We start from the raw sequence: 23,384 nt of genomic DNA on the forward strand, positions 1-23,384 counted from the left end.
AGTCGGGTTGCAAAAGTCCTTCAATGGTGAAAGTCTTGTAAAACCGGAGCATGGAGAAGAACCCGAGTTCACAGGTCATGCTGTCTCAGAAAGGTTTAATTTAGGAGCTCCATGCTGTGAAGGACAATGCGTGACTGGAAAGAGGCGAGGAGAGAGTGGGGGAACGGGCAAGGCTGCCTTCTTGCTAATATGCACCAGCGAGGATATGCCTGCTTTGAAGTCATTTTCGAGACAACAGAAGTGCAGTGTCCGACGATTTGTCCGATCAGGGCAGTGTCCGATCCGACCAATAGAGTCTATGAGTATAGTGAGTTCAGCAACATTGATACTTCACTGTGTATGACATAAAAAGTGAGGTTGAATCTCCAACCACCGTACAGCGGGGTGAAGTTGGTTCTTTTTAGTCAGAGAATGGAGTCACTGAACCATTCCAGGTTTGCATAAAGTAGACTCCCGATACCAACTTTACTGTTTGACCCAGTTATTAAATGAATTTCGTCACATGAAATTCAGTGCAGCAGCCGCTACTCTACTCCTCCTGCTACATTTTCCCTCTCTCCAGCTTGAAGCAAATTGTTTAAATATATTTTGTAAAACTGGCAGTGTTTCTATATAATGATATTTGTTTTGTTAAGGATTCTTGAGGCCATAGCAGCCTTTAGTTTTGCTTATTTCAAGAATCGTTTATCTTTCCGGAGGCGCCGTTGTCTCTTCGGATATGGTGTTTCTCTTATTTATGCCAATTCAGCCTTGGCAAGGTTCATTGTGACATTCAACAAACCAACTTGGACATTATACAGCCCAAACAACTTTCTTCACCCAAAAGCACTGAATTCCTTCTCCTGAAAACAATTAGTTTTCCAAATTGCAAAACAGTCGCCCACAACAAAATTAAATGTTAATACCGGTTTACAACACTGGTGAAATAATACAATTAATATGTCTGTAACACAACTCAGTGATAACATAATAGTAACCTGTCATTGAGTACTTTACATGGAAATTCAAATAATCTATCTGAAGGCAATTCACTCTGGTTTATGGAATGTAAGACTGGATAACAATTAACAAAGAGAAAACAGAGGGGGAGAGGGGAATAACTAAGCAATTCTGGCTTACAGTGTTTTGACATACAACGACAATTATGACCTTCATTGTTATTGGGCAATTATGACGTATGACAAAAAAATGGGTCGGAAGTCGCTAGGAACAATTCTACAGTACCTACTATATTGGGAAAAGAAAATGTGTGCAATTCACAGAAATTAGCATTTTGAGATTTTTGCAGTTTGGGAGAGTGAAACACCAATTTTCTGTTTGTCGAATTTTTATTGGTGTAATTCTTTACCAACACTGCTTTTGTGTATGATAAATATTGGGCAAAGCCAAGACATTTAGCTGACAAGCAACATTTGGCTTTCAGCACCTTGAGCATCCTAGACAGCACCTATAGAATGTCTACACCCTCTTTCAAAACATTCACCTTTTGTTGCCTTATAGCCTGGAATTAAAATGCATTAAATCAGACTTCTCTGCCTTTATTTACACATCGTAACCAACAACTTCCAAGAGAAAAATTCTCCAAATTTCAGAAAAATAATTAAAAATACAAAACTAGAAAATGTTGTTTGGATAAGTATCCACCCCCCTTTAAAATAGCAATTGTAAATCAGCTCAGGTGTAACCAATCACCTTCAAAATCACACACCAACTTAACACCTCCGCCTGTGCTAAATTGTAGTTATTCTGATTATTTCAGAATAAAATCAGCTGTTTCGTAACAGTATCGCTATCGCGGAATGCCGTTTCGGAATCGCTATCGCGGATCGTCGTGCCGGTGTCGCTGCTGTGGATCGTCATACCGGTCTCGCTATCGCGGATCGTCATACCGGTGTTGCTACCGCAGATCGTCGTACCAGTGTCGCCACCGCGGATCGTCGTACCGGTGTGGCTACCGTGGATCATCGTACCGGTATCGCTATCGTGGATCGCCGTACCAGTGTGGCTACCGTGGATCATCGTACCAGTATCGCTATCGTGGATCGCCGTATCTGTGCCGCTATAGCGGGTTGCTGTACCAGTATCTCTACCGCGGATCTTCACCAAAATCAAATCGATTTGTCATCATACACACTACCTATCCATCAAGTTTTGTCTGAACAATCCATAAAGTTTGAGATACACTACATGACCAAAAGTATGCAGACACCGCTTCTAATCAGTGGATTCAGCTATTTCAGCTGCACCCATTGCTTACAGGTATATATAATCAAACACATAACAATGCAATCTCCAGAGACAAACATTGGCAGTTGAATGGGCCCTCTGAAGAGCTCAGTGACTTTCAACATGGCACCGTTACTGGATGCCACCTTTCCAACAAGTCAGTTCATCACATTTCTGCCCTGCTAGAGCTTCCCCGATCAACTGTAAGTGCTGTTATTGTGAAGTGGAACCATCTAGGAGCATCAGAAGATCAGCCGTGAAAAGGTAGGCCACACACAACTCACAGAACGGGACCGCCGAGTGCTGAAGCACGTAGCACGTAAAAATCGTCTGTCCTCGGTTGCAACACTCACTACCGAGTTCCAAACTGCCTCTGGAAGCAACGTCATCACAACAACTGTTCGTGGGGCGCTTCATGAAATGGGTTTCCATGGCCGAGCAGCCGCACACAAGCCTATGATCACCATGTGCAATGCCAAGTGTCGGCTGCAGTGGTGTAAAGCTCACCGCCATTGGACTCTGGAGCAGTGGAAACGTGTTCTCTGGAGTGATGAATCACGCTTCACCATCTGGCAGTCCGACAGACTAATCTAAGTTTGGCAGATGCCAGGAGAACGCTACATGCCTGAATACATAGTGCCACCTGTAAAGTTTGGTGGAGGAGAAATAATGGTCGGGGGCTGTTTTTCATAGTCCGGGCTAGGCCTCTTAGTTCCAGTGAAAGGAAATCTTAACGATACAGCATACAATGACATTCTAGACGATTGTGTGCTTCCAACTTTGTGGCAACAGTTTGGGGAAGGCCCTTTCCTGTTTCAGCATGACAATGCCCCCGTGCACAAAGTGAGGTCCATACAGAAATGGTTTGTCGAGATCGGTGTGGAAGAACTTGACTGGCCTGCACAGATCCCTGACCTCAACCCCATCGAACACCTTTGGGATGAATTGCAATGCCGACTGCGAGCCAGGCCTAATTGCCCAACATCAGTGCCCGACCTCACGAATGCTCTTGTGGTTCAATGGAAGCAAATCCCTGCAGCAATGTTACAACATCTAGTGGAAAGCCTTCCCAGAAGAGTGGAGGCCGTTATAGCAGCAATGAGGGGACCAACTCCATATTAATGCCCATGATTTTGGAATGAGATGTTCGATGTTCGGGTGTCCACAAACTAATGGTCATGTAGTGTATCATGTATCGTGTAGTGGTCATGTATTTTGCTATATATCGTATTTAGCCGTATCACTTAATGGTGAAGAATCACTTTAAAAATTCTCAGATCCAGATCTGGATTCACCAAAATCTAAACATTTTGTCCTCGTCACATATGCTAACTCTCTGCCAAATTTCATCCAAATCCATCCACAACTTTTTAAGATATCCTGTTCACAGACAAATAGCCAAAGAGACAGGGGTGAAAACATAACCTCCATCGACCTTCGATGGCAGAGGTAACGAGATGGTATTCATAGATTACTTACCCTGCACAGTCAACTTGTTGCGAGCCAACTCTTCTGTTTTCGAACATTTTTTTTTTCTTTGATCCAATATGGCTGCCAGACCACGTGAGCGATGTCATCATAAATTTATATTCTCTAATATAATTGTTGCATAGATCACGCTCAATACATTTCAAACTGATCAGACTAAGCGTTGTCCCTGTCGAACTATGACGTCATAATTATGGCACCAATGACGTCATCGTTAACAACACCTATTCCCCCATATGGAGTTCTTTACAATGAGCCATGTTTCAATTTTTTCCATGCAGCGGTTTTGGAGATATAGAGGTGCAATATTTTTCGGTTTTTCCAATATGGCACCTGTACCACATGACCTATGATGTCATGATTATCATTAAAATATTCTACATGAGGAGGCGTTCCTATGGTGAAAATTTCGTGCCCATCAGACCAACAGTTGCTGAGAAAAAAAAATTCACAATGATCGGATAAGTGTTGTACTTGTCGAATTATGACGTCATAACGAAGGCACCGATCACATCATCATAAACATATCTTATTCTCCAAAGGGAGTACTTGACAATGAGCCATGTTTCAATTTTTCCATGGAGCGGTTTCGGAGACATAGAGGTGCAACCTTTTTCGATTATTTCCAAGATGGCATCTGTACCACGTGACCTATACCGTTATAATTATCATTAAAAAATTCTGCGGGAGGAGCCTCCGATATTCTGAACATTTCGTGTCCATCGGTCTAACAGCTGCACAGGAATTTTTGTTTTATTCATACTGATCAGATTAAGCGTGGTAATTTTCGAATTATGATGTCATAATTAAGGCACCGATGACATCATCATCAACATATCTTACTCCCCATGGTGAGTACTTGACAATGAGTCATGTGTCAATTTTTTTCCATTGAGCGGTTTGGGAGATATAGAGGTGTAACGTTTTTCCAAGATGGCGTGCGTACCACATGACCTATGATGTCATAATTATGAATAAAAAAATTCTACAGGCAGAGGCGCTTCTATGGTAAACTTTCGTGTCAATTGGACCAACGGTTGCCGAGAAAAAGAATTTTTAAAATGGAGACACGTACAGCACACGGCACACGTACGCAGTTGAATGCTTAACCCCGCTTTTTACTTCGTGAGCGCAGGGTAATGAGAGTAAAGGGAGATGCAACATCTTAAATTGTGATTCAAATTTTAAAATGTTAAAGCTAAAGTACGAAAAAGATAAAGGTAAAACCGTTCTGGGCCAGATAATAATCCTCTTTGAATCCGGGGTGGGGAGGGAGTCTCTGGTTTTGGTGAGTGTGTGTTAAGGGGTCTACAAGTACAAAACCTTTGAAAACCCCTGCCATCGAACATCACAGTAACTTGATCAGAAGGAAAGGGGGAGATAAGAGGGGAGTTTCACAAGCAAGCAAATGTAGGTTTTACACAACTACACAATTACAACAAAAATACACATTATTGGAAATCCTACCTATGCAAGAACATAGTGTTGTCTTATAAAACAGCTAAACATAGCTTATTCAAAGTGGAGGAAGCACTGAAAAGGCAGAACTGAAGATCCTGATAGAAACGTCTCCATTGTCTGCGAAATGTCTCCATATGCACAGCACCAACCTTTCGTTTGGACTGATAGTTGTAGGTGTGATAGACAGCTGGAATTAACGTCTGCTGGAGCGGATTCTTTGCATTCTTCGGTATATTCATGTCAGACACCATAATGTTTGTGAGGAAGGTCCCCAGCTGCATTGTTGTAGTGTCTGGCCAAATGACATCCTCATGACCATATGCATACCAGTGTAACAAATCCCTTTCCAATTCCTGCCAGTATTCACGTGGAAACTTATCATGTACCTGCGGCAATGATAGAACATGTGGAAAAGCTTTCAACAAGTGTCAAAAAAGTATAATAGAAGCAACAAAAAGTTTTTATGTCCCTCCCCCTCTCCCACTCCTCCTCTTCCACCCATCCCCATCCTCTCTCACCACTCCTCCCCCTCTCCCAAGCCCACCCATCCACGACACTCCTCCCCCTCTCCCACTCACAACCTCCCCCCCCTGCCACTCCTCCCCACCCTCCCACGACACTCCTCCCCCTCTCCCACCTATCCCACCCTACCTCACCACTCCTCCCCCTCTCCCACCTATCCCACCCTACCTCGCCACTCCTCCCCCACTCCCACCATCCCTCGCCACTCCTCTACCACTCCCACCCATCGCCATTCCTCTCCCTCTCCCACCCATCCCCACCCTCCCTCACCACTCCTCCCCCTCTCCCACTCCCACCCATCCCCACCCTCCAGCACCACTCCCCCCTCTCCATCTCCCACTCACAACCCCCCCCCCCCCTGCCACTCCTCCCCACCCTCCCACGACACTCCCCCCCTCTCCCACTCACAACCTCCCCCCCTGCCACTCCTCCCCCTCTCCCACCTATCCCACCCTACCCCGTCCCTCGCCACTCCTCTACCACTCCCACCCATCCCCATTCCTCTCCCTTTCGCACCCATCCCCACCCTCCCTCACCACTCCTCCTCCTCTCCCTCTCCCACCCATCCCCACCCTCCCTCACCACTCCTCCCCCTCTCCCACCCATCCCCACCCTCCAGCGCCACTCCCCCCTCTCCCTCTCCCAACCATCCCACCCTCCCAACCATCCCTAACATTTTCCCATCTTTCCTGTCAACAAATAAAAACAATAATCCATTTAGCATAGAAAGTTTCAACACGATCTCAAAACACAACAAAGACAAGCGATATGATACAATGACTCACCTTGCCATCAGATGCAAGCAACTCCACATAATGATCGTAAACCTTGGTCACCAGCGCAGTAATACCTATCTTCTCCTTGCATTTTATGCAGAACCTACTTTGCACCTTCCTGCCCAAGTCTTTGGCAAAGACGATCAATGCCTCTCCGTTTGGTGGAAGAGTTGTAATGGCCTGAACAATATGAGAAAAACAGCAGAGTCAAAATGATGGCAAGACAATAAACTTCAAAACCAAGGTTGCCTTTTAAAACAAATTTGCCTTTAAAGTGATATTATAGAGCAGAACAAATTTGGGTAAGGAAAAAAAAAAAGTAGAACATTTTAATCTCTTTCACGAGCCTCGATGTTGTATACAAAAAAAAAAAAAAAAAATTCCTAGACTTGACTCACCAAGTGTACAGTCTGCAATACCTTCAGAAAAAATATACAGGAAGTCCTCTCTTATCGTCGTTCCAGATAAGGTTGTTTCCTTAAAACTTCGATGAAAATTACATACCAAAGCTTTAAATAACATTGTGATTATTTACCCATAACTCGCTATTACATTGTCGGTCACAGCGGACTACTTAACAGCCAGCAGAAGCCTTCACATCACAGCAACCAGGGGAGGAGGAGGAGGGAGGAGCAACCATGGAGGACCCCCAGTGATCATCCGAGCAATGGGAAAAACCTTGGAGGACCCCCAGTGATCATCTGAACAAGGGAGAGAAACTTGGAGAAACCTCAGTGATCATCTGAGTATGGGGAAGAACCTTGGAGGACACCCAGTGATCATCTGAGTATGGGGAAGAACCTTGGAGGACCCCCAGTGATCATAAGAGCAAGGGGGAGAAACTTGGAGAAACCTCAGTGATCATCTGAGTATGGGGAAGAACGTTGGAGGGCACCCAGTGATCATCTGAGCAAGGGAGAGAAACTTGGAGAAACCTCAGTGATCATCTGAGTATGGGGAAGAACCTTGGAGGGCACCCAGTGATCATCCGACCAAGGGGAAAACCCTTGGAGGACCCCCAGTGATCATAAGAGCAAGGGGGAGAACCTTGGAGGTCCCCCAGTGACCATCTAAGTAAGGGGAAGAACCTTGGAGGACCCCCAGTGATCATAAGAGCAAGGGGGAGAACCTTGGAGGTCCCCCAGTGACCATCTAAGTAAGGGGAAGAACCTTGGAGGACCCCCAGTGATCATCTGTGCAAGGGGAAGAACCTTGGAGGACCGCAGTGATCATCTGAGCAAGGGGGAGAACCTTGGAGGACCCCCAATGATCATCTGAGCATGGGGGAGAACCTTGGAGGACCCCCAGTGATAATCAGAACAAGGGGAAGAACCTTGGAGGACCCCTGAGTGATCATCTGAGCAAGGGGGAGAACCTTGGACGACCCCCAGTGATCATCTGAGCAAGGGAGAGAACCTTGGAGGACCCCGAGTGATAATCAGAACAAGGGGAAGAACCTTGGAGGACCCCCAGTGATCATCTGAACACAAGGGGAAGAACGTTGGAGGACCCCCAGTGATCATCTGAACAAGGGGGAAGAAACTTGGAGGACCCCCAGTGATCATCTGAACGAGGGGGAAGAACCTTGGAGGACCCCCAGTGATCATCTGATCAAGTGGAAGAACATTGGAGGACCCCTAGTGATAATCTGAGCATGGGGGAGAACTCTGTGGGCCTCACGTACTTGCCACCCACCCTCCCACTCTCCACCATCCACCAGTAGATTCTTTTATTTTTGTCGATTATTTTACATTTATTTACAGTACTGTTTTCCAACGTACAATACAGAATACATAAACAATGAAAAGTGAGTGAATTTACTTAAGTGTGATGCATTTAATGGTGAGAAGGAGCCGAACAATATTTCTGCAGCTGCAGAATGATTGCAACAAATGATTTAATAACAATATTTCTGCAGCAACTCCCTCCTGGTGTGACTCCCAAAATCCAGAATCACGGCTCACGTCCACTGTTTAGTTGCTCTTTCCCCCCACCTGTAGAACCAACTTCCACGTCCTCTTCAATCTCATTCGACCCCCCCCCCCCCCTCACCCCCACACCCCTCTCTGCAGTTCCTTTTGTCCTGATCTGTTCATTGTACTAGCATTATTTCTTCCAAATTCCTTTTTTTCCTTCCTGACAGTTTGCTTCTGTATCCATCTTGTCCGCCCCATGCATCCTCCCCTACCCGCATTCCTCCCCACACCCACTGTTTGTCTAAGTCTCCTTCTATTTTCTCCTTCAACCCTGCTGTTGTTGTTGTTTCATCATCATCGTCGTCATCATCATTAATAATAATGATCTTTGCAGGGCCATTGGCCCCATGATGATCATTTTCATTAATTAATTTCTCATGGTGCTTTTATGTAATATGTATTTCAGTGCAAGTTTTAAAGTCTACCCGGGGCAACCCAATCCATGGATTTAGGTTGCCAAAAAAAAAGAAGTACAATACAGAATGGAGAAGAGGTTTAGGCGGGAAGGCCTGAGATGGCACGGAGTCCAACAACCATCCGGGTCGCGATCCGTTGGACACGTTCAATTTTAACAACGTCACGCTGGAGGCATGGGGACCATACTTGGACACAGTATTCAAGTAGAGGTCGGACAAAGGCTGAATAGGCAGGGATAAACACCCGTGAAGTAAGAGAAGTAACGATAAATTGTGCATAAAGACACGTGTAATGATAAATAACATCCGCCGGGCCATTTGCACAACTGCATCACATTGAGCCGATGGGTTCAAGGAGGCATTAAATTGACCCCCAGGTCCCAAATTTGGGCTGCTGCTGGGATGGTAAAAGCATTCTCAAACAAATCATGTAGGGATAAGGTCAGTACATCGTCTCTACCTAAACGCAGGTGTTGGCATTCGGGAATGCTAAGATGCAATTCCCAAAGTGCTGCCCATTCAGAGATGGAGTTGAGATATCTTTGCATAGTCGGGGCCTCCTTCATGTTACAGATGAGTTTCACTTCATCGGCAAAGAGCAGGCATTGGCTGACAAGGTGATCGGGCAGTTCATTCATATAGATTATGACTAGGAGGGGACCAATGACAGAGCCTTGAGGGACACTGCTCAGTGCAGGAGACCTATCAGAGAGGGCAATGTCAACACGGACCCTAAACTGCTTCGAGGTGACAAATACAGCCAGCCACTCCTTGAATTTTCCTGCAATTCCATAGCTCGTAATTTCTTTCAGGAGAAGGTGGTGGATGACTGAGTCAAAGGCTTTACTGATGTCGAGATAGCATATGTCAACTGAAGACCCCTCATCTGGCATACCGGTTACTATCTCCACAGTGGTAAGGCAGTTGGTGAGGCAGGATCTCCTTTTAAGGTGTACGTGTACCATTTACCCCGCCCCAGCCCTCTCTCTTCCACGGATCTGCCGATGTCCCTGTTCTCTAGTGGTGTTGTGTCCCCCCCCCCCCCTTGTCTCCCACTCCCTTTATTGTAGGTTCTATGTGTTATATGTGTTAGCTCTTACACGAGCCTCGAATGAGTATAGAAAAAAATTTTTTTTTTTTTTTTACTAAAACGGAGCACTGCTGAGCATTGCAGAAAAGGGAGCAGTTTGTCAGGTAGCCGGTGATTGCCGACTTCACAAGTCTCTCCATGACCTAACACACTGCACGTGTTAGGCTTATGGGGTGGTAATTTGTGACCTCATCCTTGGGCCCTTTTTGTGGATTGGTATGATGACAGTCATCGGGAACAGTTCCACTAAATAACGTTTTGTTGAAAAGGATAGCGAGAGGGTCAGCCAGGATCTCAGCAAGGGCATTCCAGGGCGCTGGGTGAATACCATCAAGCGCTGCAGACTTGGTGGCATCGAGGCATGACAGGGCACTTAGTCGTTTTGGTGACAGTGCGTGACAGACACGACAGACTTGGTTGGTCCCCCACCACTCCCTCCCTCCCTCTCTCGACTGTTCCTTTTGTTCTGCTGTGTCCTGATCCGTTGAGTGTTCGAGCACTTCCACGAGCCTGGACTCTGTATAAAATGGGTAGCATGGACAAAATGGACTCAGAGGATCATGCATGGAGTGGACAAGATGCACTCAGAGGATCATGCATTGAGTGGACAAGATGGACTCAGAGGATCAGGCATTGAGTGGACAAGATGGACTCAGAGGGTCACGCATGGGTGGACAAGATGGACTCAGAGGATCATGCATTGAGTGGACAAGATGGACTCAGAGGATCATGCATGGAGTGGACAAGATGGACTCAGAGGATCATGCATGGAGTGGACAGGATGGACTCAGAGGATCATGCATTGAGTGGACAAAATTGATACAGAAGGAAACTCCAAGGAGGGAAAGATGGAAGGAGGGATTGGGGTGGGTTTAACAAGAGTAGAAAAGATCACTTCACACTTTTTGGTTGATTGTTAATGCAAACTGGGTTGGGAATGGAAATGCTACCTATAAAAAGGAAGTAATGGCCAAAGTTCCGAACTGAGCAGAATAAAAAACGAAATGTTGAAACAGCCCATAGTTGCAAAACCCCTCACAATTTCTCCATAAAAATGTAAAAAATGCAACAAGGGTGATAAAATACAAGTCATGCAAAAACACCGAGCAGCAACTTTGCGTCTCAATACACACCATCATCATAATGTCAATGTAATCATCCTCTGACAGGAGCAGCAAGAAGGGGTAGATCGAAGTGCCAAAATGGCTGACTCGTCTCGGATTGACCTTGCTCTTGGCATCACGAAAAGCCAGTGGTAACTCTTGTCGCCAGTGAGACCTCAGATGTTCTATTCGTCCTTTACGCTGTTTAAATTGGGCAGGGTGGAGGGGGGGGGGGGGGCAAGAGGAGATGTGATACGTGCATGTTCAAATCAACTAATTCATCTTATGTGCATATAATGTTGAATGAATAACCAAAAACACGAGTGTACTGTTGACATACTTTCAATCCCTGCTGGTGTCTCTCTAGAGTGTTGGTGTGACAACAACATTCTTACAATCAAGTACACCTCATTCACCGCAGTGAAATAAACACATAAAGCTCTTCAAAAGTTTGGCACTTTCCATGAACCAAGTCATTTGATGACAGAAGAGTGAGAGGATGGTCGTTAGTTTGATGCACAAGTATGTACGACAATAGAGGAAACAGGGGACGGACAAATTAACAAGGGGGTAACCAGGATGGAGATTCAGAAGAGAGGAGGCGAGGCGCAAGTGGAGCAAGGGGAAAATAATCGATTTAAATGATAAGTGGCACCTGATACAGGTTCAATGCAATAATACTGACATGACCTGACAATAAATAAACAAGAAGACGTCATGCGGAGCACGATACTTGCAAAATACGCCCCCCCCCCCCTCCCCAAGAAAAAAAATTCCATTGATACAGCAAATTGTCCATTTCATCAAGATTAAAATTGACAATCTTGATCAAAGCTCGGGTCAATAGGAAGAAAAGTGACGATTTTTCAGATGAAAAATGATGATTTTGGAAGGTTGACCTTGAGTTGACCTTTGACCTCAAAAATAGTATCTTTCCCAATTTAGTGACTCGATATGCAAATGCTGTTCAATTTTCAAGTCAATCGGTTGAGAATTGACGGCTTTTTAGATGAAAATTGATGATTTTAAAAACTTGACCTTAAGTTGACCTTTGACCATTTGACCTCAAAAATAGTATGTTTCCCAATTTAGTGACGATGTACAAATGCTATTCAATTTTCAAGTCAATCGGATTTAAAATGGCGATTTTAGAAATTTGACCTCCAGACGACCTTTGAACTCAAAATCAATAGGTTTCTCAATTGGGACGACTTATACAACGTGGTGAAGTTTCGTGGCGATCGGTTTAGAATTGTGACCTGTAGGCCGGTGACAAACAGACACAGACAGACAAACAGACAGACAGAACCACAAACGGAGCCGACCAATATACTTGAAAAATCTTTGATTTTGCAAGTAACAAGAGGAAAGTGATTGCCAACGAGGTAATCTCAGGGGATTTCAAATGAATGGTATGGTGAATTATTCTGATCTAAACTAGGCATGGGGAACCTCAGGCCGGCGGGCTGAATACGGCCAACGGAATGTTTTGATGTCGTGACACGTTTCGGTGTGGTGATATTTTGTTCAGTATTTGACATTTGACAGATTTATGCCAGGAAGAGGAACGACAGACACGCTTTTTATTGTGAGGCAGTTGCAGGAGGAGTACATGGAGAAGAGAAAGAAGTTGTTTCTTGGGTTTGTTGATCTGGAGAAAGCATTCGATAGGGTTCCATGTGAAGTAGTGACATGGGCATTGAGGAAGTTAGGAGTGGAGGAATGGTTGACCAGAGGAGTGATGGCAATGTACAAAAGAGCACGCACAGCTGTAAGGACGAAGGACGGGAACAGTGGTGAGTTTGAGGTGAAGGTGGGAGTGCATCGGGGGTCGGTACTAAGTCCACTACTATTTGTAGCTGTGATGGAGGTGCTGGCTCAGAACGTAAAGGAGGGTTTACCGTGGGAGTTGTTGAATGCAGATTATCTGGTGTTGATTGCGGAAAGTATGGATGGACTGAAGGAAAAGATGAACAAGTGGAAGGAATTGGAGACAAAAGGTCTGAAGGTGAATATCAGAAAGACTAAGGTGATGGCAAGTGATAAAGCATGTGGTGAGGTGGAAAGAACTGGGAAGTGGCCCTGTGCTGTGTGCAGGAAGGGTGTCGGAGTGAACTCCATTCAATGTACAATGTGCGCTGAGTGGGTTCATCAAAAATGTAGTGGTCTGAGAGGGTCATCAGCCAGTGTGGCAGCTACATTCAAATGTAAGGTGTGCACAGAGGGAGCTGCAGATGGAGGAAATGTTGAGTTGGATCTTGGAGACGGCGTGAAGCTGGAAGGTGTGAAAACATTTTGCTACCCCGGAGACATGCTGAATGGAGAAGGTGGATCAGACTCGGCAACGGTTGCCAGAGTGAGATGTGCATGGAAGAAGTTTCGGGAACTGAGTGGCGTGCTGATGAGGAGGGGAGTGTCGTTGAAGCTGAAGGGAAAGGTGTATGCTGCAATTGCTGCATGTGTGAGAAGTGTGATGATTTATGGGAGCGAGACATGGGTTATGAACGTAGAGCAGCAACGAAGGCTGGAAAGGGTGGAAATGCGAATGGTTCGATGGATGTGCGGAGTATCGTTGAGAGAGAGGAAGACAAATGATGAATTGCGAAAGATGATGGGAATAGAGCCTGTGATTGATGTTGTGAAGAGGAACAGGTTGAGATGGTTTGGTCATGTGTTGAGGAAGGATGAAAGTGACTGGTTGAGAAGAGTGATGGAAATGAATGCAGAAGGAAGTAGAGGACGGGGAAGACCGAGAAAGACTTGGCTAAAGATGGTGGAAGAAGAAATGCGGGCAAGGGGGTTAACAAGGAGAGATGCAGAAAATAGGGCAAAATGGAGAAGATTGTCATGGGGACCGCAAGGCTAACCCCCGCTCTAGCAGGGAAAATGGCCTTAAAATGCATGTTGTTGTTGTTGATATACATACATATATATATATATATATATATATATATATATATATATACATATATATATATATATATATATATATATGTATATATAATTATATATATATATATATAAATATATATAAATAAATATATATATTGTTACAGACACGACTTTGATGTTATGGTGGGCCGAGCGGAATGGCCGCCGTGTCCGCACAAATTACCCGATTATACTCGAACGTTGCCGAGTCGCGCTACGCTAAATCAATGAAGGAAAAGGACACAACGGCTGGGATTAAAATGACACGACACCAAGGGTTCAGTTCTCAAGACCTCCGGAGGAGGTTATATTAGGGCGGAAGGTCAGATTACAACGACAAGAGGGACAGCATAGAAAGGCAGGCACTTAGTTACACTCTTATATTAGCCCCGACAGACGACAGATAAACGGGACAAAAACTGACTCACACGGGGATTGATGGCAAGGAAAGGCGGGTTGGTCGATGGCCAGCACAAGGTGCACCTTGTGCTCAGGGACAGGATAGCGCGGCCCAAAAGATGCAGGAGGTCTCTCAGCGCTCGGAGGTAGTGACTTCTCTTTCCAAGCTGGGGGCGCATCTGACGTCACATCCGGTAAGTCGCTGCGTATATCCGGCGGGGAGTGACACGCCCTCGGCTCGTTAGCTCCGCCCCAGATGGAATCGGTCCGCCCTTCTTATTGGGTGCGGGGGGGTTACCAGGCTCCGCCCTTGACGAGGAGCTGACAGCCAGCCCCTTCGTGGTAACCCCGTGGAGCGCATGGGTAATGGCGGCTAACCGAGCCGGAGTGAGGACGCACACTCCCCGCGCGCGCCGTTGTTGTAGTTGTTGTAGTTGTTGTTGTAGTTGTTGTTGTAGTTGTTGTTGTAGTTGTTGTTTGGGGAAGAAGATGGGAGGAGGTATGGGAAGGTCCTAAACTCACTACTGGTGCCATATAATCACATTCTGGTGCAACGAAGAGTCAGAATTAATGGAAACGAGTCCTTAACTGACATAGACTAAGAATAACTAGCAAGATGTCCGAAAGTTGTCTACGTGAGATGCGGTGGACCTGGGCACGACATTTAATGGGGGAAAAAGGGGAAGGTCGGTTCTACAGAGTGTTATTTACAGGCAATGGGACTAGGGAATGGGGGATTGGGGATAGTTGGGGAGTATTGGGGAAATAGGGGAATATTTACAAGCGGATCTGGAGGCCAAATGCCATATCCGCAACATTGCACCCTTCTCTACCCTCGGGGCGTCCCGACCCGATAAATTTTTACCTATTTTAGTGTGGCACTCAGATGTAGTTCCCTCTATTATTAACTCTACCCTGAGTGCGACAGTTTTACAGATACTCACAAATGAGTAAATATGTCCCCCTGCGACGTTGCACCCTTCTCCTCACAGAAACACACCCACAGGATAACCGAATCCGGAAAGAATTCGCAAACTAAACATACAGCCGGTAGGGAGCATTATTTACAAGACTACGCTGATATTTACACTACGATCCAGGACCTGTTTTTGGAGGAACACATGCAGATGTTATGCATAGAGAGAGCACGCATGCCAGCATCGATACACCAACCCACGAGTGCTCTGTGGCCTACGGCCTTTAATAATGTGCAGAGCACCCCTTCCCAGCACCAAAAGCACCACCCCATCACACAGTCAGCACCATCCGGTGCACCAATAAAGTGTTTATAAATCACCGGTGGTGTCGCAGCCGGCCGATGTTCTGCCGCTGGTCTTGCCTTCGTGTGGTGCACTTGGTGTTCTTGCCTCTTTCAAAAAAATAAAGAAAGGCGCCAACCGCGTCCATTTCTCTATTGTGGCCGTCAGGGGGCCAACTGTTAGTGGTTCACCTTGTATGGCATAGGTGCCACGTTGACCCATAGGTCCATCCATGGGTGGTGCTTGGCCGCAAAAGAACTGCGGTCCATGGTGGGTGGCCACAACCATTGCGGTCCATATGGTGTATCGATCCAGGCAGCAAGCAGCGAAAGTGCAGGCCCACAACTGCGTAGCCAGCACCTCTCTCTCCTCTCTCTCTGCCCCAAAGCCAGATCCTCGGAGGTGGGAGACAAAAGAAGCAGACAAGTGAGTAAGGTGGTAAGGGCGCAAAAGTGCACGCAACACAAGGTAATGCACACTAGGGGCACATGGGAACCAGGTGAGACAGGTACGTTCCTACCGTACGCTCCCCCCCCCCCCCCCCCCCCCACCAGGTAACCTACATGGCCCCTCCCTTACCCCTTACTGTATCCACACAACACAACACTACCCATAAACATCTATTTTACAAATCAACAAACGTCCCTACTGTCTTCCCCGTTCCTCCCATAAACCAAATTCATCTTCTCTCCCTCCTAACCAATCAAATTTGCCATTTTCAACTTTCATCAAAATTTGCCATCTCCAACTCAACATCATAATTTGCTATCACCAATTCATCATCAGTCCCTCCTAGGGAGGGAGAGATGGAATCACCCCAATGTCTCATCCACGTCGTGATGCGTCTCACAAATCCACAGCAATCTCATTTCCTGCAACAAAACAAAGAAAACACAGGTGTGGAGTCATCATCACCACAGGTAAGTGGCTGCGTATGGTGCGACAGGTTCATCAATCCTAACTATTTCCTAAATGACTTTAACAACTTTACACTACCCGGGGTCTTTCTCCGGCCAAACCATTGGCCCTCTTACTCTATGGGTTCTAAAAACCAATTCCCATTGGCCAAACTGTGGTGCTTTTCAATTTGGGGTCTCACTCCCCCGATTCATCTCCCGGTGCCCTCGCACAATTTCCGGGCTGTGGCGTGTACCTCTCCCAGCGGGTCTACCCACCTTAACACCTCCACCACTGTAGTTGCCTCCGAGCTTACCTGCTCCTTACCCTAACCTAACTACCTGGGGAAGGCCCTCTGGCGCTCTCCCCACTCGGTGCCCTCTCTGGCACTGGGCTGCCCGATCCACACCCGGGATCCTCAGGCACCCACTGACACTAACGGCTCCCAGAGCCCACCTGCGGCCTCACCTGGCCGACATCCTCACAGTGGTGGAGTGCCCAACCAACTACACACACTAACAGGCTACACGCCCAGCCATTTCCACAACACTAATGCACCCATCCACAATACCATTCTGCAACCGCACCACAAATGCCAATATCCAACCACAATTTACCTATACCCTCTACCTAACACTTACACTACCCGCCCCGGGTACTCGTGAAAGGGGTCCACTCTTCCCCCATCCACACCTTCGCACCATGCACACCACTCCGTACCACTTACTCCAACTCTCTCCACACACCTGTACTTGCACACCTGTGCTCTCACACCTGGTGCCACCTGCACCCTTCTCTCCCCAAGCGCATTCGCGCTGATCCACAACACTCATTACTCACACACTGCTCCACACACCTGTCCAGTTGCACACCTGTGCAATCACACCTGTTCCATTCTCACACACACGGCATCATCTCAGCTAACTACTCCCTTCTGAAACTTGCGCTTCCCAGTCGTCCCTTTAAACTATTGCGCTCCCACGTCATTATCAACCACCCTAAACTACCTGCGTCCCCACTACAGGTATCAGTCACTAACTAACCTTAACGTTACCTACTGTCATCTTCGCTAGATCCCTACAATATAACCTAACCCACCCGGGCTAGTTTTCACTGCCATACACCCCATAAGCTATTGCTCCTTTGCCCCCCACCTGGGAAGGGTGGCAGGGATGCCAGCCTTACCCACCGGGCCCATCGCTCACTACCAATTTTGCACATCAAATTTCAACAAATCAAAAATTTGCCAATCACTACCCATCATCTGCCAATCATTACTGCCAATCCTTTGCCAATCATCAAATTTTGTTTTTCTCTAATTTTGGGGCCAAAACACTAACCTCATCACCCAGTCTACTCACTAATGCCTCTCGGTGCGCCAATTCCTGTCCAAAGCCCGGCTTCGTAAAGCCAAGCCATGAATGCGGGTTGTTTGGTGCCAGCGGCTGGATACGTCCCGCACTCGGTGCAGGGACGGAGGTTTACCCGGGCCAAGATCCCACGCACCATCTCGGCGTGGAGCCATCCAATGTCCCGATCTCGACCTACCGGACTGCCTCAACAAAAAGTGGTCGCCATGACGACCCTTTCTATCGGGCTGCCCGCTCCGCCTAGTGGAGCACGGACGCGGCCGTTCAAAGCGAGGCCCAGCACGCACCGAGGGCCCGATTCGGCTAAAAGTCGACCTAACCTCTAACCCGTGTAACGTCGATGCTTCACCTGCATGCTTACACCCCGCAGCCCGTTCCTTGCTCACACATCCAGCCGTGCCCATGCTCCTCGTACCTTTCCTTACACACCCAGGTACCCTCATTCCACTCACAGCCTTGGTCACACACCTGACCACCGAACACTTTGGCACACATTCGTTGGTCGCACACCTCACCAACACACCTCTTCGCGCCCCCTCCTCAGTCACCTCCTCTGTGACAATCACAGGTGTGCTCTCATTCGCACACCCAACCACGTGCCTCACCACCAACTCCAGCGTACATTCCCACTCACGCTCTACCATTCCAGGTGTGCATCCTTCCATCCCAGGTGTACATCCTCGCTCACCTGTCACAACCAACTCACGCTCCGTGTCACTCGTACTACTCTCACCACCACTCTTGACAACGCACTCACCCTTACTCTTGACAGCGCACTCTTTCCTCATGCACCCGTCCGTTACACACCTTTCTCGCGCACACTCTCCCGTTACACACCTTTCTCGCGCACACTCTCCCGTTACACCCTCTGTAACACTCACCACAGGCGTGCATTCTTCCTTGCCTTTGACAGCGCACTCTTTCCCCATGCACCTGTCCGTCACACACCTTTCTCGCGCACACTCTCCCATCACACCCTCTGTAACACTTACCACACCGCGCTTCCATGTGCTCCCTCGCACACACGCTACGACCGACTCACTCCTGCCAGCACCCTCACTCCTTGGCACGCACTTTTTCCTCACACACCCCAGAGTCAGACTTTCTCGCACACCTCCTCTTTCGCACACCAGACCTGTCGCACACTTCACCAACGGCCTCTCACGAACACCCGGGTCGATCTCGACCCCCAAGCTTCTTAAATCACCTGGCGCATCATACGCACGACCATATTGGTCACCACTTACACCGGGTCCTCTTCCTCTTCGCTTCTCCTCCATCACCTGCGAATCCCTCATCCGGTTAATGAGCACATCATCACGATCCAAACACAGACTTTGGACCAATTATTTTACCTCCTCTTTTATCTCTTTATTATCCCCTCTCCGTCGCTTCTTAATTTCGCTCACCCATTCTTCCACTTCTTCTAATTTCTGCTTCACCTCTTTTATTCCCCGGTACGTCTCCTCAAGCTCGTCCTCCAAGGCTACCTTGACCGTTTCCATGTGCGTCTTCATCTGCCAGTCCTTCGTCTCCATTACCTCTATCACCTCGTCCAACCTCGTTGTCAATCCCTCACGTACCATCTGACATTCCCTCTTCGTCGCTACCAAGTCATTTTTTAGGTCATTTTGTGTCGCTTTTAACCCTCCTATTACCGCAGTGTTCCTTTGTACCTGCTCCACTAACTCCGTCTGTCCCACCGTCAGCTGCTCCACCTCCTGCGTCAGGTCCTCTCTGACCCCTTGTAACTTTACAGTCCCCTTTCTCACCTCCTTCTCCATGTGCTCCTTACAGTGCCTCACCTCCTCGCGCACTCCTCCGACCTCCTCACTCACTCCTCTTCTGATCTCCTCTCCCATCACTTGCATCTCCTGCCCAGATGCCACCCTCATCTGCTCCATTTCCTCCCTGTGAGCATCCAGTTTGGTTTCTACCCCCATTCTGACCCCCTCTATCTGCTGCCCCATTTGTTTAACTTCCCTTTCCGCTTGGTCCCTCATGTCCCTCAATTTGCCTTCCATACTGTTTTCTAACCCCTCTAACCCCTTTTCCATCCCTTCCATTTGATTCTCTTGAGCGGCCATTCTGTTTTCTACCCCCATTAACCCCTCCTGTATTTCCCCTAATCTATCGTCTAATTTCCCAAATTTCTTGTCTAATCCCTTAAAATTATTGTCTAATCCCTTAAAATTATTGTCTAATCCCTCACCAGTACCCCTCGCTTCGTCCCTCATTACCCCCATTTGGTTTCCCATTACCCCCAATTGCTCACTCTGAGCATCCATCCGGTTCCCCAACCGCTCACTATCAGCCCTCATTTCCTCCCTCATTTGCTCGCTATTCTGGGCCATAAGGGCCTTCATTTGTATGAAAAAAAGGTCCAAATTTACCAGCGGCGCTACTACGGTCGTGGGCGTGGGCGCCGTGGCCATGTGCGAGGCGCTATTTCGCGCGTCTGCTACCCTCGCTGCTTCGCTCTCCTCACGTCCCTCAATTTGGTCCTGGACCGACCCTGCCTCACTCTCCTCTACCGGAACCCAGCTGTCTTGATCCGCCATAGCGCGACTTTCAAAATTCGGGTTTTTATTTTCGTAAAACAAATTCAAATTTCGCCGTTATAATTTCGAGCGCGGAAAAAACGCGCTCCGGATCGAATTTTTCTTCCCAACACCAAAATGTTACCCTAATGGTACACTTGGTGTTCCAAAATTTGGGCTAAATGAATTTAGTCCCAGGTTCGAATCCGACACTCCTGACACCAATTGTTACAGACACGACTTTGATGTTATGGTGGGCCGAGCGGAATGGCCGCCGTGTCCGCACAAATTACCCGATTATACTCGAACGTTGCCGAGTCGCGCTACGCTAAATCAATGAAGGAAAAGGACACAACGGCTGGGATTAAAATGACACGACACCAAGGGTTCAGTTCTCAAGACCTCCGGAGGAGGTTATATTAGGGCGGAAGGTCAGATTACAACGACAAGAGGGACAGCATAGAAAGGCAGGCACTTAGTTACACTCTTATATTAGCCCCGACAGACGACAGATAAACGGGACAAAAACTGACTCACACGGGGATTGATGGCAAGGAAAGGCGGGTTGGTCGATGGCCAGCACAAGGTGCACCTTGTGCTCAGGTACAGGATAGCGCGGCCCAAAAGATGCAGAAGGTCTCTCAGCGCTCGGAGGTAGTGACTTCTCTTTCCAAGCTGGGGGCGCATCTGAATTCTGACGTCACATCCGGTAAGTCGCTGCGTATATCCGGCGGGGAGTGACACGCCCTCGGCTCGTTAGCTCCGCCCCAGATGGAATCGGTCCGCCCTTCTTATTGGGTGCGGGGGGGTTACCAGGCTCCGCCCTTGATGAGGAGCTGACAGCCAGCCCCTTCGTGGTAACCCCGTGGAGCGCATGGGTAATGGCGGCTAACCGAGCCGGAGTGAGGACGCACACTCCCCGCGCGCGCCGTTGTTGTAGTTGTTGTAGTTGTTGTTGTAGTTGTTGTTGTAGTTGTTGTTGTAGTTGTTGTTTGGGGAAGAAGATGGGAGGAGGTATGGGAAGGTCCTAAACTCACTACTGGTGCCATATAATCACATTCTGGTGCAACGAAGAGTCAGAATTAATGGAAACGAGTCCTTAACTGACATAGACTAAGAATAACTAGCAAGATGTCCGAAAGTTGTCCACGTGAGATGCGGTGGACCTGGGCACGACATTTAATGGGGGGAAAAGGGGAAGGTCGGTTCTACAGAGTGTTATTTACAGGCAATGGGACTAGGGAATGGGGGATTGGGGATAGTTGGGGAGTATTGGGGAAATAGGGGAATATTTACAAGCGGATCTGGAGGCCAAATGCCATATCCGCAACAATATATATATATATATATATATATATATATATATATATATATATATATATATATATATATATATATATATATATATATATATATATATATACGTATATATATATACGTATATATATATATATATATATATACTATATGTATATATATATATATATATATATATATATATATACTATATGTATATATATATATATATATATATATATATATATACATACATACATATATATATATATATACATACATATATATATATATATATATATATACATACATATATATATATATATATATATATATATATATATATATATATATATATATATATATATATATATATATATACATATATATATATATATATATATATACATATATATATATATATATATATATATATATTTTTTTTTTTTGTATACTGAATCGAGGCTCGTGAAAGAGCTAACATTTATTTCACAAACAAATCAATCAGACAAACAAAATATACAAAAAGAGGGAGCGGAAGACAAGATGGGGAGAGAAGGGGAAGCACACAACCACAATATTTGAGAGCAGGGAGAAGTGTGGGAGGGAGAGGGCTTGGGGGCAGGAGGCGTGGGAGGGGGAGGGGGGGGGGGGGGGATAGGTATAAAACACAAGGGGACCGAAATTAGCGGGGGTAGAAAAGATCAAGGTTTTGGATGGGGGAGGATAAGAGATGGTGGTGAACAGCTGTTTTATAGACCTGGAGGGTGGAGTGGGATTGAAGAGAGTGAGGGAGTTTGTTCCAGAGGCGGGAGAAAAGAGGAATGAAGAAGGAGTGAAGGTGAGCAGAAAGTCTTGATTTTGGCAGTTTAACCATAAGAGGGCTGCAGGCAGATCTTGTGCGACCTGTAGGAATATTTGGGGGACAGAGCCCAGAGAGGGCTGGGGGGGCAAGGCCAGAGAGGAGTCGGTAGAAGACGGAAAGACCACCAACCTGCCTGCGGTGAGTGAGTGAGAGGCCCTTGGAGTTAGCTTCATCGCGGGAGATTCCAATGATTCTGAACGCTTTGGTTTCAACAGCGTGAAGACGGGCTAGGTGTGAGGCAGGAGCACCAGACCAGAGGGGAGAGCAGTATTCCATAGAGCTGCGGATGAAAGCCTTGTATGTGGTGAGGAGCTCAGGTGTGCCAAGGAAGGACTTCGCATGACGGAGGATGCCCAGTCGGCGACTGGCTTTGGAGGCCAGATTTGAAATGTGGTTTTGAAATGTGTCCATCTGCTCTGGACAGATGAGTCAAAGGTAGAGCTATTTGGTCACAGTACCAGAAGACATGTTTGGCAAAAACCAAAGACAGCATTTGACCACAAGAACCTGATACCAACTGTAAAGCATGGTGGTGGAAATATTATGGTTTGGGGCAGCTTTGCTGCATCAGGGCCTGGGCAGCTCACCATCATAGAATGCACTATGAATTCTTCATTGTACCAGAGGGTGCTTGAGGATAATGTGAGGCCATCTGTCGGAAAGTTGAAGCTCAACCGAAGGTGGACCTTGCAACATGACAATGACCCTAAACATACCAGTAAATCCACCAAGGAATGGCTGAAAAGAAAGAAATGGAGGGTTCTGGAAT

General features: G+C 46.8%; 1 protein-coding gene across 5 annotated transcripts in view; it reads right to left on the minus strand.

Annotated features, from left to right (window-relative positions):
- The window catches only part of POLRMT (RNA polymerase mitochondrial), a 238,297-nt gene that overhangs the window by 111,915 nt on the left and 102,998 nt on the right, over positions 1-23,384 (minus strand). For all 5 annotated transcript variants that reach the window (XR_013622380.1, XM_078771712.1, XM_078771710.1 and 2 more), the window contains 3 exons: positions 11,089-11,259; positions 6,483-6,653; positions 5,325-5,561 (listed from right to left, as the gene is read on the minus strand). Coding sequence is in view for 4 of the 5 variants with exons in the window: in XM_078771712.1 (XP_078627838.1) it covers positions 5,325-5,561; positions 6,483-6,653; positions 11,089-11,259 (579 nt within the window). In the remaining variant the exon portion in view is untranslated. The remainder of the gene's footprint in view (positions 1-5,324; positions 5,562-6,482; positions 6,654-11,088; positions 11,260-23,384) is intronic.

This window comes from Myxine glutinosa, chromosome 2, assembly GCF_964187855.1.
Source record: "Myxine glutinosa chromosome 2, kmMyxGlut1.1, whole genome shotgun sequence".
Taxonomy (NCBI): domain Eukaryota; kingdom Metazoa; phylum Chordata; class Myxini; order Myxiniformes; family Myxinidae; genus Myxine; species Myxine glutinosa.